The sequence below is a fragment of the Vipera ursinii genome (genome assembly GCF_947247035.1).
Source record: "Vipera ursinii genome assembly, chromosome: 6".
NCBI lineage: Eukaryota > Metazoa > Chordata > Lepidosauria > Squamata > Viperidae > Vipera > Vipera ursinii.
Genome location: NC_139515.1, coordinates 82,548,686 through 82,564,974, shown reverse-complemented (window position 1 = coordinate 82,564,974; position 16,289 = coordinate 82,548,686). Strand labels below are relative to the sequence as shown.

General features: G+C 41.7%; 2 protein-coding genes across 3 annotated transcripts in view; one reads left to right on the top strand and one right to left on the bottom strand.

The window, feature by feature from the left end:
* GYS2 (glycogen synthase 2) overlaps positions 1–2,376 on the bottom strand; it is a gene marked incomplete at its 5' end in the record, with an annotated part of 39,840 nt that extends 37,464 nt beyond the window's left edge. For both annotated transcript variants that reach the window (XM_083366105.1, XM_083366104.1), the window contains one exon: positions 2,256–2,376. In XM_083366105.1, coding sequence (XP_083222231.1) covers positions 2,256–2,376 — 121 coding nt within the window. The remainder of the gene's footprint in view (positions 1–2,255) is intronic.
* Positions 2,377–10,329: 7,953 nt separating this feature from the next.
* On the top strand, positions 10,330–10,861 carry LOC310642771 (prefoldin subunit 1-like; the record flags this gene model as incomplete). Its single annotated transcript, XM_083366670.1, is given in 2 exon segments — positions 10,330–10,524; positions 10,528–10,861. Coding segments are annotated over 2 exon segments (366 nt in total). The 3' UTR covers positions 10,699–10,861.
* Positions 10,862–16,289: the final 5,428 nt, after the last annotated feature.

The window sequence follows — 16,289 nt, the reverse complement described above, 5'->3', positions numbered from 1 at the left end:
CCCTCCTTTATTAGTTTGACTTAGAGTCACGGTGGAGATGAAAGAACAGGTCTGAAAATGGGGAAGATTTTGAGAGATAATTTGGCCAAGTGTTTAAGCTACCGTACTAGAAACTGGGAGATTGAGAGTTCTAGCCCCATCTCCAGCATGAAAGAGGTTGGGTGACTTTGGGCCAATCACCAGGAGATGGTGAGATCTAGTCCAGGGGTAGGCAACCTTGGCTCTTTTATGACTCGTGGACTTCAACTCCCAGAATTCCTGAGCCAGACATGCTGAGGGGAAAGTGAGAGTTTCCAAGCTGAGCCATACTGGCTCAGGGATTCTGGGAGTTGAAGTCCACCAGTCATAAAAGAGCCAATGTTGCCTACCCCTGAGTTCTACCTTAGGTATGAAAGCAAGCTGAATGACATTGGGCCAATCAGCAGGAGACTGTGAGTTCTAGTCCCGCCTTAGGCATGAAATCAAGCTGAGTGACTTTGGACCAGTCACTCTCTCTCAGCCTAACCCACCTCACAGGGTTGCTGTTATGAGGAAAATAGCAGGTGGAAGGAGTATTAGATATGTCTGCTGTCTTGGTTTTTTTTAAAAAAAATAATAATAATAAAGGCAGCATATAGATAAATAAAGATTTTACATTATTCTTAGCAGGATGACAAATACCAACAGATGTGAGGAGAAGAGCTACATGGATTGGGGAAATTTACTCCAAGCAGTCACTTTTTTTTGTATCACAAAATCATACTGGCAAATTGGCAAAAAGGGGGATTAAGAAATGCCCTATCCCAGGGGCCGCTTACCTTTCTGGATTGGCGGCCCAATGGGAAAGGGAAGGACAGGCAGCTTTATGCGTGCATGTGCACATGTGCAAATGTGGCTGCGTGTGCGTTTGAGCGAATGGGGCTGTGAGCATGCATGCTCCGCATATGGGGGTGCTAGCGCCGGCACGCGGCTCGTGGCTTGGCTAGAGCTGGCGAGAGGATCGGGGGTCACCTAACGCCATGCAAGGCCAGGGGGGAGCTTGCACGCATGCACGCATGCGCTGGCCAGCCACTCACGCAGCCCATGTATAGTGGGTTGCGGCACACAGGTTGTGGACCTCTGCCCTATCACAGGTCTCATTGAAGTTTGCCACACGCACAAAACATAAAATGTGAGTAGAGATGTTTCACAGCCAACATCTGTGTCAGTGCATCCAAGAACCTTCAGGGGCCGCCCACATTTTTATGGAAAGATCACCATAGACTTCAATAAAAACAGTCATTCCAAATTGCTTTGGCTGCAATACTTAACTATGGGATATCTGCCATGCTTGAAAAGATTGACAACTATGTTGGATTGCCAGCGTGCGGACATTATAACAAAAACCACAGTACTGCCATGGAAATCTTGCCAAATATAATTCAAAGGCTGGGATAAAGTACATGGAAATAACTAGGCAGAGAGCACATTTGACATCAAAACTGCAATAGATTCAGAGCTGGTGCTTTTGAAATAACTATATTTCAAAAGTACGACTTCAGAGGGGAGACAAAAACTTCCCACTGTTCAAAGATGTAATTCTCAAGATCAGCCAAGTGCAAGATTGTGCAAATGGATCATGCCAGTTTGCTATAGTGGTCGAGGCACCAAACTAGAAGCCAGGAGACTGGGAATTTTAGTCCCACCTTAGGCGTGAAAGTCAGCTGAGTGACTTTGCACCAAATCAACAAGAGACTGAATTCTAGATCCCCTCTGAAGTATAAAAATTGGCTGTGTGATTTTGGGGCAATCACAAGGAGACTGGGAATTCTAGTTCTGCCATAGGCATAAAAGCCAGCTGGGTGATTTGGGGCCAACCATCAGGAGACTGTGAATTGTACACCTGCCTTAGCCATAAAAGCCAGTTGGGTGACTATGAGCAAGGCACTCTCTCTGAGCCCAAACCACCTCACAGGGTTGTTGTTTTGGAGAAAATGGTAGGAGGAGCATGTATTGGATATGTTTGCCACCTTGACTTTCTTTGTAAAAATAATAAAGCCAGGATACAAATAAATAAATAAAATAGGTGCGGCAGATTCACTGCAAGCACCAGCAGTTGTACACATCCATGCATCCCTCGGCAAACTGCCTTTACATAGGTAACTCCATCCTCCTCCTCCTCCTCCTCCTCCCCCCCCTCCCCCCCCCAGTCTTTCATTCATAATTTTGCTACACCAATAAAATCAATTGCTCCAGCAGCTTGGAAGGGAATTTAAAAAAAAAAACAGGGCACCCACCTTTATTGGTGACTTCCCAGGAGATTTCAAAGAGTAAAAGGTCTTCTACTGGTAAATCTTCGCTGTCCCATTGAGGGAGACCATTGAGAGAAGTGACCGAAAGGGACCGGACTAGTGTCATTTTGCTCCTACTCTTTGCTGTCTCCCAAGGCAAATAGTCTTTGTAACGTTGGTGCAGGTATCTGTAAATGATGGGTCTTCCCCACTTTGTGCAGGAGGGGCTCCTTGTTTACGAGAGAGAGAGAGAGAGAGAGAGAGAGAGAGAGAGAGAGAGAGAGAGAGAGAGAGAGAGAGAGATTTTTGTCCAGTAAAAAGAATGAAAGGAAGAAAAAGCAGGATTTTTTTTTTAAAAAAGAAAAAGAATAAAAGTAGTAAAACTTGTCTGAAAGCTCGGTAGGGTTTTCAACAAATTGAGAAACGAACGAGTTCTGCAGTTGCTCGGCTCGGGTGTTTTTCTCCTGCTGGTTAAAAAGAGGAAGCTTTTTAAGTCTGTGATTTTTCTCCCTTGCAAAGTTGAAATGGAGTATGCCAAGGAAGACTGCAGGGGAATGGCAGGCGAGAAATGCAAGTGTAAAAGGCCACTGTTTGTGGTTTCTGGTGGGGTTACGATAAAGCAGAGAAATATACATAGCCCCTTGACTTAACAACCATTCATTTAGTGATCGTTCGAAGTTACAACCGCATTGAAAGCAGTGGCTTATGACCATTTTTCACACTTACGACCATTGCAGCATCTCCATGATTACATTATCAAAATTCAGACGCTTAGCACCAATGGTTGCAGGGTCCCGGGATCACGCGATCCCCTTCTGACAAGCAAAGTCAATGGGGAAACCAGAGTCACTTAATAACCATGTTACTAAGTTAATAACTGTAGCTAGCCTTGGTGGAGCAGTGGGCTAATGCCTCCTTCAGTAACACCAGCTGCCTGCAATTAGTGCAGGTTCGAGTCCCACCAGGCTCCAGGTTGACTCAGCCTTCCATCCTTCCGAGGTAGGTAAAATGAGGACCCAGATTGTTGGGGGCAATTAAGCTGACTTTGTAAAAATGCCGCTGGGGGGGGGCGAAAGCCCTAATAAGCACGCATATACATTTAGAATGAAGGCTATTGCTAAGCACATTGATTTTTGCTTCTAAGATTGTAAGCCGCCCTGAGTCTTCGGAGAAGGGCGGGATATAAATGGGATTTTTTTTAAAAAAAACTTAATGTAGCAAGAAAGGGTGTAAGATGGGGTAAAACTCATTTAACAACTTAGCAACAGAACTTTTGAACTCAGTTGTAGTCATAAGACGAGGACTGCCTGTATTGGGATCAGTTCTTTATCTTAATTCAGAAGATTTTTAAAATAAAGGGGGAGAATATTTTTAAAGAAGAGGGAGTCAAGCTATTTTCCAAACCGCCTGAGGGCAAGACAAGAAGCAACAGATGGAAACTAACCAAGGAGAGAAGCAACCTAGAACTAAGGAGAAACTTCCTGACAGAACAACTGACCAGTGAAACAACCTGCCTCCAGAAGTGGTGAATGCTCCAACACTGGAAGTTTTTAAGAAGAGACTGGACAACCGTTTGTCTGAAATGGTATAGGGTTTCCTGCCTAAGCAGGGGGTTGGATTAGATGACCTCCAAGGTCCCTTCCAACTACTTCTTCTTCTTCTTCTTCTTTTTTTCTTCTTCTTCTTCTTCTTCTTCTTCTTCTTCTTCTTCTTCTTCTTCTTCTTCTTCTTCTTCTTCTTATTATTATTATTATTATTATTATTATTATTATTACTATTACTATTATTATTATTATTATTATTATTATTATTATTATTATTATTATTATTATTATTATTATTATTCACAAAACTGAACCCAGAAGTTTTCTTTTCATTCCTGATGGATAAAACGCTTGAAAGAAAGTTTGGAAGCTGGTGACTATCTATGTTAACGAGATAGTGATGATAGTGATGATAGTGGCGAGAATCTCATATGCACAAAAGACAGAAAGACACATTAATTCCCGCAACGGACAAATGGATGGTAAAGCTGATGGAGCGGACGGAGAAGGTAAAATCGTCTGGTTTTAATGAAAGAGAAGAATCTTTTTAGTTTTATTTTCATTTGGAAATGGCTTCTGGACATTGTGCTGCAAACAGAGAAAATAAAACCGTGATTTAGGTTTTGATGTCTAGAATGACATTTTTATTATGGAAGTGGCTTGAAATATTTAGAGAGGTAAAGCATGAGGTTGAGGTTGTGACATTTTTTGAATTCTACAAAGTTGGAAGTCACTGCTATTTTTTTCTTTCCTTTTCATTGCACTTCTCTTTTTTCCTTGTTTAACTTTTCTAACGTTTGTTTCTATCTGTATTTTATCTTACAGTAAACTTTAATAAAATGGTGGCAGGGAGGAAGACTGCAGATAAGGCTCATCCTTAGCATCTTCAAATAATGTATTCATTTTGATTTAACTAGTGAATTTACAGGTGAGTTTTCCCAGGATAAAGGGGATGTGAAGGCTGATGAATCACAAGGCAATGAGGCAAATTCCCACCTATGAAATGTTCCTGGGAGATATTAGCAAATATATTTTCTTATTTATATCCCATCCTTACTATTTTTAGGAAAATTCCATTTTCCTAATCTGGTCAGAAAAAAATAATAATGCTTTGTCCACATGGAAAATCCCTGCCAGCCTGTGTGACTGAGTCAGTGACATTTCATTGAGCTTTTTTTAATTCAACTCATTTATTTGTTCTGATACATGGATTCCCAGCTTTGATGGAATAGCCCTTATAGATTGCACCTCTGCATCAAAGCCTGACACAAAAGACTTCATCATGGTTAGGCATTGTCGCCTTGCCCAGGTCTGCTAGAAACCATGTTTGCATCACCAGTATGCACCAATAGATGTCCCCACAGACAAAATGAAATCCATCTACTCAGTTATCTGAAGTCTTAGAATAGTTGGGTGATGCCTCTGTTGAGGGAAAATGAGCTATTTTGTTGTCTGTCTCTCCATTACAGGATGGCAACTTTTTTCTATTCCATATCTAAAAGTTTGTGACATGCAAATCTCTTCCATCTCACCTCTGGGAAGTCAGCCTTCCCCCCCCCCCCAGAGAAGGAAATATTAAAAGGGCAGTAAAATATATTCCCTTAAAGGATCTTAAAGAGGCAGAAAAGCATGCCCAGTTTTTCTTAATGGCCCCAAGTCTCCCTCCCCCAAGCAGAAACCAGCTCTGTAGAAATGCAGATGTAATAATCCATTCAGGAAGGTGGGAGGCCCCCAGCTAGAAGCTTAGGAAGACAAAGACACCTAAAATCTACATACCCCACCCAAACTCTAAGATGGGACATAATAGGATTAACCCACAGATGCCAAAGGGCACACTCAGACTCAGGTCAAAGTTCATGCCACAGGGACAACTCCAAACAAAAGGCTCCAGAGGGTATAAAAACCCACTCTCTACATGTGCTCGCTTTCTTTTCTTCCAGAGCCATCTTCCTGTCTGGCTCTCCTCTTCAAGAAACTGCAACCTTCTTTCTAAAGCAGTCGCCATGTTGTTTATTCCCGGCTTGGACTGAACCATGATGAAGACTTTTCCAACAACACACCTTAGCTAGGAGATAGTTTACTAGAATCCAAATAGCTCTGGGACCTGTGGATGTCAACTCACTTTTTATACTGATACAAAAATAGGAGTAAACCCTTACTTCCTTCCAGCGTTGATTTTGTTACTTAGTTTGGCAATGAAATGTCTGTCAGAAAGCACTAAGGGCCCCACAGTTCAACCCTATAAACATTATATTCAATCAGCAACCGGAAGCTGTTAAAATAATTACTGAAGCCGATCCGAATAAAATATATTTCTAGTCTTCTTGTAAAGTCAGGTTCCTGATCTGAGCTACCTCGTACGGCTCACCTATGTGTTGTCATTTTTTTTGGGTGAGATATTAGCTCTTTTTTTTTCAAGTATGTTCTTTTTTCTCTTTTTTTTTACTTTCATTCCAGAAGTCTGAATGGTTCCCTGAATTGGCCAGCCTCTTTAAGATGCACTTTTGAGCTGAGATACATGCAAAAAGTCTCTTGAACGCCACTTCAACATTTCCGCAGTGAAGGATTCACCTTTGGGCAATCAGGAACCACTGCCCTCGTTCAGTTCAACTTCTCAGTTGCATCAACCTCCGGATGAATACAGACCCAAGACTTCCTTGCCTTGCAGACATTCGTCAGCAGATGGCAATGCTGGTATTATTCAACTCGGATGGATGCTGGTCTGTTTTGTGGGAGCAAAACCAGGTGCTACGTTGTGTGATTAAATCATAGGTGAATGTGTGTGGACCTCGCAATTTTAGGAAGCCTACAAAAGGGGGGTCGTCTGCACAGAAGGGAAGAGTTTGCTTCAGGTTGCCTTAAGGAACAGCAAGAAGACAGAGAACAAGGAAGACACGAAACTTTGAAGTCAGAACTTCAATAAGGTAGGTTTTTTGACCTGAAGCGATGAGATACTAACTTTCAGAAGGGATAACATTAAAAATTCTCCAGACTACTGAATTACTGTATGCTTTTTTCTTCCTGCATTTGCTGGGTTTACACTGGCAAATCTTAGAACTTCATCTACCAGATGCTCAATTTTATTGATCAACCATTGAAATTTCTCTTTTTAGATCAGAACTTCCTTTTTTCAATGGTCTTGATGCACCTTGTTTAACCTTTTGCTTGCAACTGACTCTTTCATGTCTTCTGGACTGTTTTTTTTAAGCTTTATTACCATTTTATTTCACAACCTCATCAATGTGCTAGATTCCTCTGTGTAGTTTTTGTCTCCTTGAGCTTGACAGATTATTGAAACAAAATTTGAAAGCTGGAAACCCCGTTGCTTGTAGCCTGCATTCTTACTTTATCCTGAATTCTTTTCATAGATTTTATGACTATTGGGCTTTAAAGACCTAAAAAATATTTGGTCAAAGATGACAAAGGAATACAGGGAACAAACTTTCTAGAATATTACTATATTTCATCAAGTGATCAGAAATTCTTGGCATTTCTGCAATGAATTTCAAGTCATATTATTGTTGAAAAAAATAAGAGAGTCTCTTAGACTAGGCTATATTGAAACTTAGTTTAATTCAATGTTAAGCATTCGTAAACAATTCTTACTTTTTCCAATTTCAATTCTGATTATGGATCAATTGTTAATTTGAAGATGTCTCTCATAACTTGAAAGAGTTACATGCATCTTGGAGCAACAAACAACATTTTTTTCTTTAACAATAAAAAATTATTTCAGGAATTCATGTACATGTACGCACATGCTGAGTGCCAGTGAAGTTTAATAGAGGTTGTGAATGCTTTTTGGCTAAATGGCATAAGGCAGAAAACTAGAAGATTCTTGGGGTTTTTAAAATTATCTTTTAAGAGGATAGTTCCAGAAATAAGATCATTTTGGATTCCTTCCTAGTGACCTAAACTTGTCCATTAAAGCAAATAAAATAAAATTTATTCCACATAAACATCTGAATTACGGTAGTTCACAACACTGATGGGGTCTCATTTAAGCCTCTGGATATTCAGTTTTGATCATCTCAACATTTGACACCTTTAGACACCTTTCATTCAAGTTCAGATGCTAACCTCAAAGTTGTTGCTTGATATGCAATAATGCACAAGAGCATTATTTGAAATGTATGATGGTCCCTTTCCTAACAACATTATCAATGCAATAAAGTAAAGTAAAGTAAAGTAAAGTAAAGTAAAGTAAAGTAAAGTAAAGTAAAGTAAAGTAAAGTAAAGTAAAGTAAAGTAAAGTAAAGTAAAGTAAAGTAGTAAGTAAAGTAAAATAAAATAAAATAAAATAAATGGTGCCAGCTCTTTGTGATGGAGCACCCACAACTTCTGAAGTCAAGCTATTCCACTTGTTCTGTCAGGAAATGTCTTCTTATTTCTAGGTTGGTTCTGTCCTTGATTAGTTTCCATCCATGGCTTCTTGTCCTGCCTTCAGGTAGGTCAACCCCATCTTCTTTGTGGCAGCTCCTTAGATAGTGGAACATTGCTATCACATCACATCTAGTCCTTCTTTTCATTAAACTAGACATACCCAATTCCTGAAACTGTTCTACATCTGTTTTAGCCTCCAGTCCCCTAAACATCTTTGTTGCTCTTCTCTGCACTTTTTGCAAAGTCTCAGCATCTTTTTTTACATCATGGCAACCAAAACTGGATGCAGGATTCCAAGTGTGGCCTTACCAAGGCATCGTAAAGTGGTACTAACCCGTCATGTGATCTTGATTCTATCTTCTGTTAATGCAGCCTAGGACTGGGCTGCATCCTTAAAATCTCAAACTGCAACGATTCTGCCCCAGGGCTGGATGACATTTTAGAACAGCGGTCCCCAACCTTGGCAGCTTGGTGGCTTGGCTGGGGTGGGGGGGAGAGGGGAACTAGGGGGTACGTGTGCAGGCATGTGTGTGGGAGTAGCCCTTGGGCAAGCAGCAGGCCAGCGCGCACATGTGCAAGTGCGCCCCAGCCTGCCGCTTTCACAACTTTTAGCTGCATGCATGCACATGCACGCTCCGACCAGCCACTCACGTGGCACAATTCTGAATAGGCCACAGTCCGGTAGTGGGTCACAGCCCGGGGATTGGGGATCCCTATTTTAGAAGACTTTTCTCTCTATCTGTAGGAAAAGAGTTGGCAGAACTTGGGGGTGGAGTGAAAAGTAAGTTCAGCCTAGAATCCCTATGTGGCCACAAGAGAACTAAATCAACACCCCCTTGAGTGTCCTTGACCCTTTTCTAATTCCTATCAAGTATCCACCATTAGTCGAGAAGATTCATGCGCATAGACTTTTTACAACAGATCAGATTAATTGGACCTTCGAGTGGGGACCTGGTCTTTCAAACCGAACTGTCAAGGTTCCGACGGACGAACTCTTCGAAGAACTCTGAGGCATTTGTTTACCTTGAAAGTCTTTAACAGAGCAACATAAATAACATAAATAAAAAACCCTCATTGAGGCACATTTAAAAAAAAACAAAAAAAACAGAGCAACATAACATCGGCAATACTTGGTTAAAGCTGAAATCTGGATTGCCCTCCCCTGAGCACAATAATATGAAAGCATAGTTCCCTCCTTTAGTTAACCGTCATAAATCACATTCTCCAATTAGTTTGAAAGGTAAGTTTTCCCTCCTTTGCTTAACCTGCCAGTTCTTATCGCCTCTTATTACATACAATCTTGAAAGTGCTCTGCTGCTATGTTATTATGTCTAACTAATCCCCCATACATATTCTTCCTTCCCCTTCCCATCTTCATCTAACTCTAACTCTAAAAGTGATACACAAGTAGAAATATATAAAATATCTGCTTCTTCATCTTTTGTCAAAGCAAGAACATCCGATGTTAGCAGCGTTGACACGAACACTGTCTGCTTCATTGCCCAATTTATCCCTCATCTCCCAGATCCTTGAACGTATTTTAAAAAGGAAGGAATTCTGCTAGATTCCCACACAGCCGAGTTCTTATTGTAAACATGGAAAACAGCTTTTGCTTGGGCTGTAGCTGAACACCATAAATATCGTCTCCAGAACGTTATTAAAATGAAGAGGAATTCGTTCCCATAACAATTTTCAATGGCTATTAAAAAGGCTTTTATATAACATAAGGTGCAGTTATCAAGAGGGCAATAAAGCTGCAAACAGCGATTAATGAAGAAATTTAAACTGCTGCTCACTGTTTTATTGCCCTCTTGGTAACTGTGCATTAAGACATAACATATATTTTGAGCACTTATAATAAGCAACTTGATTCAGGTGGTCCTCAAGGTACGACCACTACTGGGACTGGTTCCATGGAGAAAGGTTTTTCCATGGGCCGGAGAGGGCATGGTTTCGTGTGCTGCCTGCATCCCATGGATGGGGATTCGCTTGTTTGCACGGCCTGGTTTCTAAGCATGCTGCAGCCCAGTGCAAGTCCACAGCAATAGGACTCCAGAATTAGGCCATCAAGTTCAGACATCATAGAGTCAAGTGGTCAGAGCAATGCATGTCCAATGAATATAGTACAGGAATTGGGTTTGGGAGTAGTTAAAATGGCGGCACCGGTGGATCTTGAGTTGAAAAGGGCATTTTCTGAACTTCAAGCTAAGGTCATTGAAACCCAACAAAAGGTGAAACTGGCAGATATACAAATAGATCAGCTGAATAGAACAAAAAAGCATGCACATTTTACAGACACAGAGATCATGACTTTAGCTGAAGAAACGAGAATGTATGAAGGTATAGGATGAATGTTTATCCTTCATCCCAAAGAAGTAATTCACAACCAGCTCTTAGAAAAACAAAAAGTAGCGGAAGAAAAAATTAAGGAACTGGAGCAAATAAAATCATATTTGGAACGGAGTGTAAAAGAAGCTGAAGATAATATCCGGGAGATGCTCACGGCTAGAAGAACACAATAAGCTCCTTGTGCTTGGACTGAATAGTTGAAAGCAGAGATTTCGAACCCCTACTGTTAAACATTCAGAGATGCGTAAGATACGAAAGACCTGGTTTATGCAACTGGCTGCATCGTGTCAACCCACCTTGGTATTTTGATGCACTAATAAACTACTGTATTTATATACCAGGGAAAAAAAAAAGGAATTGGGTTTGTTAATCTGTGTTTGGGGCGCCAGCGTCTTGTATGAAACCAGTTATCAAAGAAAGTCAATCAACCTGTTAATCCCTGTCAACTTGTCTACTCTGCAGGATAGTTGTAAAAATATAGGTTCTGTGTGTGTACATTAGGGAAAACTGAATATTTCATCTACTGCTGCTTGGAGTTGTTCATTTGGACACAAAGCAAGCAGAATTTAGCATGTCTAGCCAGTTGAAGATTAGGGGGGACATGATAATTTTCGTCCAATCAATAATAATAATAATAATAATAATAATAATAATAATAATAATAATAATAATAATAATAATAGAGAAAGTCATAGAAAATGATAAAGTTAAACTGTGCTGCGACTTCAGAATTCAAACAGACAAGCACCTGGAACATAATACCCCAGACTTAACAATTGTCGATAAGAAAGACAAAAAAGTCTGGATAGTGGACGTGGCAGTGCCCGTAGACAGCAGAATAGACGGGAAACAACTGGAGAAAATAAAAAAAATACAAAGACCTACAAATAGAAATAGAAAGACTGTGGCAAAGGCAAGCAAGGGTAGTACCAATAGTAATAGGCGCCTTGGGTGCAATCCCAAAACAACTGGAGCACCACTTGAACACCATTGGCATTGACAGCCATTAGTCAATTGCAAAAGGCGGCCTTACTAGGAACTGCTTCCATCCTGCGACGAGATCTGTAATACCACCAAACATCCACATCTGCCTATCCCAGGTACTTGGTAAGGACTCAATAGGTAGACAAAAATGTCCAGTCTGAACATCTGGCTGACTGTGCAATGAATAATAATAATAATAATAATAATAATAATAATAATAATAATAATAATGATGATGATGATGATGATGATGATGATGATGATGATGATGATGATGATATTGGAAGGGACCTTGGAGGTCATCTAGTCCAATCCCCTGCTCAGGCAGGAAACCTTATACCATTTCAGACAAATGGTTGTCCAGTCTCTTCTTAAAAACTTCCAGTGTTGGAGCATTCACCACTTCTGGAGGCAGGTTGTTCCACTGGTTAATTGTTCTAACTGTCAGAAAGTTTCTCCTTAGTTCTAGGTTGCTTCTCTCCTTGGTTAGTTTCCATCTGTTACTTCTTGTCTTGCCTTCAGGTGCTTTGGAGAATAGCTTGACTCCCTCTTCTTTGAGGCAGCCCCTGAGATACTGGAACACTGCTATCATGTCTCCCCCTCGTCCTTCTCTTCATTAAACTAGACATTCCAGCAACCGTTCCTTATATGTTTTGGCCTCCAGTCCCCTGATCATCTTTGTTGCTCTTCTCTGTACTCTTTCTAGAGTCTCAACATCTTTTTTACATCGTGGTGACCAAAGATGGATGCAGTATTCCAAGTGTGGCCTTACCAAGGCATTGTAAAGTGGTATTAACACTTCACGTGATCTTGATTCTATCCCTCTGTTAATGCAGCCTAGCACTGTGTTGGCTTTTTTGGCAGCTGCAGCACACGGCTGGCTCATATCTAAGTGATGGTCCACTAGGACTCTTTGAAAAGCTGTCACAGAGACTAGGGGATTAAGTTATTCTCCAAAGCACTTGAGGGCAGGACAAGAAGTAATGAGTGGAAGCTTGTTGAGGAGAGATCCAGCCTAGTAGACATTTCTTGTCAGTGAGGACAATCACTCAATGGAATAGCTTGCCTCCCTGAAGTGTGTGGGCTCCATTGCTGGAGGTTTCCAAAAATAGACAGGACAACCATTTGACCAGGATGGTTTAAAGTCTCCTGCTTGGAGCCGGGGGGGTTGGACTAGAAGACCTTTGAGTTCCCTTCCAGCCTTATGATGATTCTCTGTTCTGTGAGGGAGACTTTTTCAGCTGTTTGTTTTCTCTTTTCTTCAGAACCTTTCTTAGGGATTCGGACATGATTAAGCTCCTGTTCTTACTGTCCTTCATGACCGTTCTCAAACAAAGCAGAATTCTTGGAAAACCTGTCCATGGGGACTTCAGTTCCATTCTGGAGGCTGGCTTCTCAGGTATGCGTTGCAAATTTGCCACTGACCTACCTGCCTCTTGTATTTGCTGACATTGCACATTGTTCCCAGCTAGTTGCTGGTGGGTCAGAATCCTGGCAGGTTGTGACAGTGTTGTTCCCCACCCATAGACAGAATCTTACCAAAGTAAAGCCTACTAACACCCACCCACAAGGTATATACTTTGGGAACTATTAGGGAGGAGCAGTCTTCACCCTGTTTCTCCCACACAACCTGTCTGAACTGAGTTGCTCCTCTGGAATGCAGCCCCTCCCTCCTGGGAATCCAGACTACACTCCGCCACACTGGGCCAGAATTCAATTGTGGGAGCCTTCCAGACTTTCAGCACACAATAGAGTCATTCATTTATGGCTGCCCCTATTAATTTGTTTACTGTGTTTCATATGGTACCTTGCTGTATCCTACACTCTCCAGCTGAATCTCCTTTCCTGGATCTACCTCTTGAATGGCAGAAAAAGAGGAACTCCTATTCCACGTCCCAAGACTCTGAAGATCCCAACCTGGCTGATCCTACCAGCCTTTGCTATTTTATCCAGGAGAGCGAGACAGAAAGTCAAATCTCGTGTAGGCTTCGGTTCACCAGAAGTAAGTTTAACTTCAACTCTTTCGGACTCCGCTTTGGAAAAAGGCAGGGGTCTCCCTTGGCTGAAAATGGACAATGGGCATCTCGAAACCACGGGAAAATCATTAGCACCCTGCTGAAGCCCAACCTGGAGAGAAGATTGGCTCGGTGTGAGGACCACTCAGAAGACAATTGTTAACCTTTGAAAAGCCAGTGTCAACAGTGCAAGGCCACCCATTGCAAACAGTGGCTCTCAAAGGCAACATTTGGAGAGTTAATTTCCATCACAAACTCCTCAATTATGGTTTTTAGCCACTGGATATTCAATGAAGATAGTCCTCGACTTACGACTACAATTAGCACCAGAATTTATGTTGCTAAGCAAAGCAGTCATGAACGGCAACTGATTATAGGACCTTTTTTTTTACCCCTGTTAACGTCTCCCTGAAGTTGTTCAGCGAATCATGTGGGGTCGCTAAGCAAATCAGCTTCCCCCATTGACTTGGTTTGTTGGAAACCAACTGGGACGGTCACAAGCGGCAATCCTGGGACCCTAGGATGCTGCAACCATTGTCAGAAGAAAAAAAAAGCTGGTTGCCAATTTTGATCACGTGACCCTGGGGCGCTCCAACGGTTGTAAATGTGAGGAGCAGTCATAAGCTGCTTTTTTCAGTGTCACTGTAACCGTCGCTAAACACAAATGTTGTAAGTCGAGGACTATCTTCATTTCTTTCTAAATCTAAAACCTTGCCGCTTGGTGAACCTCAGTTTTAAGCAGTATATCAAAATGTCGCGACTTTCCATATCTGTCAGGTACGTTTGTTCAAAGAGAGATAAAACATGTATCTCACGCATGCAGTTGTAATAAAACCTCCCGATCTCAACCTTGTGCATGGACCGTTTACCTCCATTTCTTTTGGGAAAGGGTGCAAAATCTGCTTCTTCTGTCTGAGACCTCCTTTGGAGCCACCTAAAATGACATTCGCCCCCCAACTTGAAAACGCAGCGTCGTTAGGAGGACAAAAGAGTGTGCTCATTTGCACATGAATGGGGCGTGCTAATAAGTCCCTTGTGCGCCTCTCTTTCCTTCCCTTCGCTCTTTCCCTGGACGTTTCCACACCGTGTGTATTTTGCTTGATTCCCATTGTAATTCCACTCCTGGGTGATCTCACATTGTTGCTTATCGTGGATGGCTGGCTTAGGCTGACCTATTTCTGTCACGGCTGCAGGACATCTAAAAATATAAACAGCCTTGAAGTGGAGCTGCACTGCTATTTAACAGACCTGTTGTTGTTTTCTTGGCAATAATGCAAAAGCAAATTGTTATCTTCCTTCCTTCCCATCTTTCCCTTCCTCCCTTTTAATTCCTTCCTTCCTTCCTTCCTTCCTTCCTTCCTTCCTTCCTTCCTTCCTTCCTTCCTCCCTATCTTTCCCTCCCTCCCTTTTAATTCCTTCCTTCCTTCCTTCTTCCCTCCTTTCTTTCCTTCCTTCCATTCCATTCCTTCCTTTCCCCCTCCCTCCCTCCTTTCCTTCCTTCCTTTCTTCTCATCTTTCCCTCCCTCCCTCCCTCCCTCCCTTTTCTTTCCTTCCTTCCTTCCTTCCTTCCTTCCTTCCTTCCTTCCTTCCTTCCTTCCTTCCTTCCTTCCTTCCTTCCTTCTCCTCTCCTCTTCTTTCCAGCGTAGTGGCTAGATCTGCCTTCTGCTCTGATCCATAATTGATCTAGAATATTTTTTTTAAAAAAAAGGCAGGTCCTGCACTTTTGGCAGGACCAAAAGCACGTAACTTTGGACCAAACAGTTTTTCTAGCCATGGTGACTTGCCTCTTCTTGGTCATGCTCCCTCCCCACCCCCATCCCCTTTTCATAGAGGTTCAACCCGTTTCATCATGCCAAGTTCTCCTTCCAATAAAATAAACACAATTAGAAATGCAATGGAAGGACGGTGCCTTCCTTATCTCATTGTGACCTTGGCTGTTTTTGGAAGTCACTGGAAAACACAAAACATAGCAACAGCACTTAAGACTTATAGACTGCTTCATAGTGCTTTATAGCCCTCTCTGAGCAGTTTACAGAGTCAGCACACTGCCCCCCAATAATCTCGGTCCTCATTTGACCGACCTCGGAAGGATGGAAGGCTGAGTCAACCTTGAGCCCTGTCAGGATCGAACTGCCAAACTGCTGGCAGAGTTTGCCTGCAATACTGCATTCTAACCACTGCGCCACCAAACACAGGGATTGAACGAATGTTTCCAGCAATGGATACAATAGTTTTGCTTACCAACCGTTGCAAAAAAAGTTGTAAAATCGGGAATGGACAGTATGACCCCCTTCATGATTGGTATGACTTATGACTGTAATTCCCAGTTCAAATATGGTTTAAAGTTGAGGACTACTCGTATTTTTTCTAGGGTGTGCTTAATGTTGCTTATTCTGAGGGGGAATAGCGCAGTGGGTACATACTGTACGTACAAACGTGGGAAAGATATTCCAATTCACAGATTTAATATACATCCCTATCAATAGTTAAGTGATACATCCAGTAAGTTCAAGAATGCCTAGGTGGGAATAGTGGATAACAGCTAAAAACATGTGGACATATTATCTATGGCCATTATGATAATAGATAGATAGATAGATATAGATAGATAGATAGATAGGTAGGTAGGTAGGTAGATGATAAATAGATAGGTAGGTAGGTAGATAGGAAGATAGATAGGTAGGTAGATAGATAGGTAGGTAGATGATAGGTAGGTATAGGTAGGTAGGTAGATAAGATCACGGCATTGTCCAAAAACCAATATG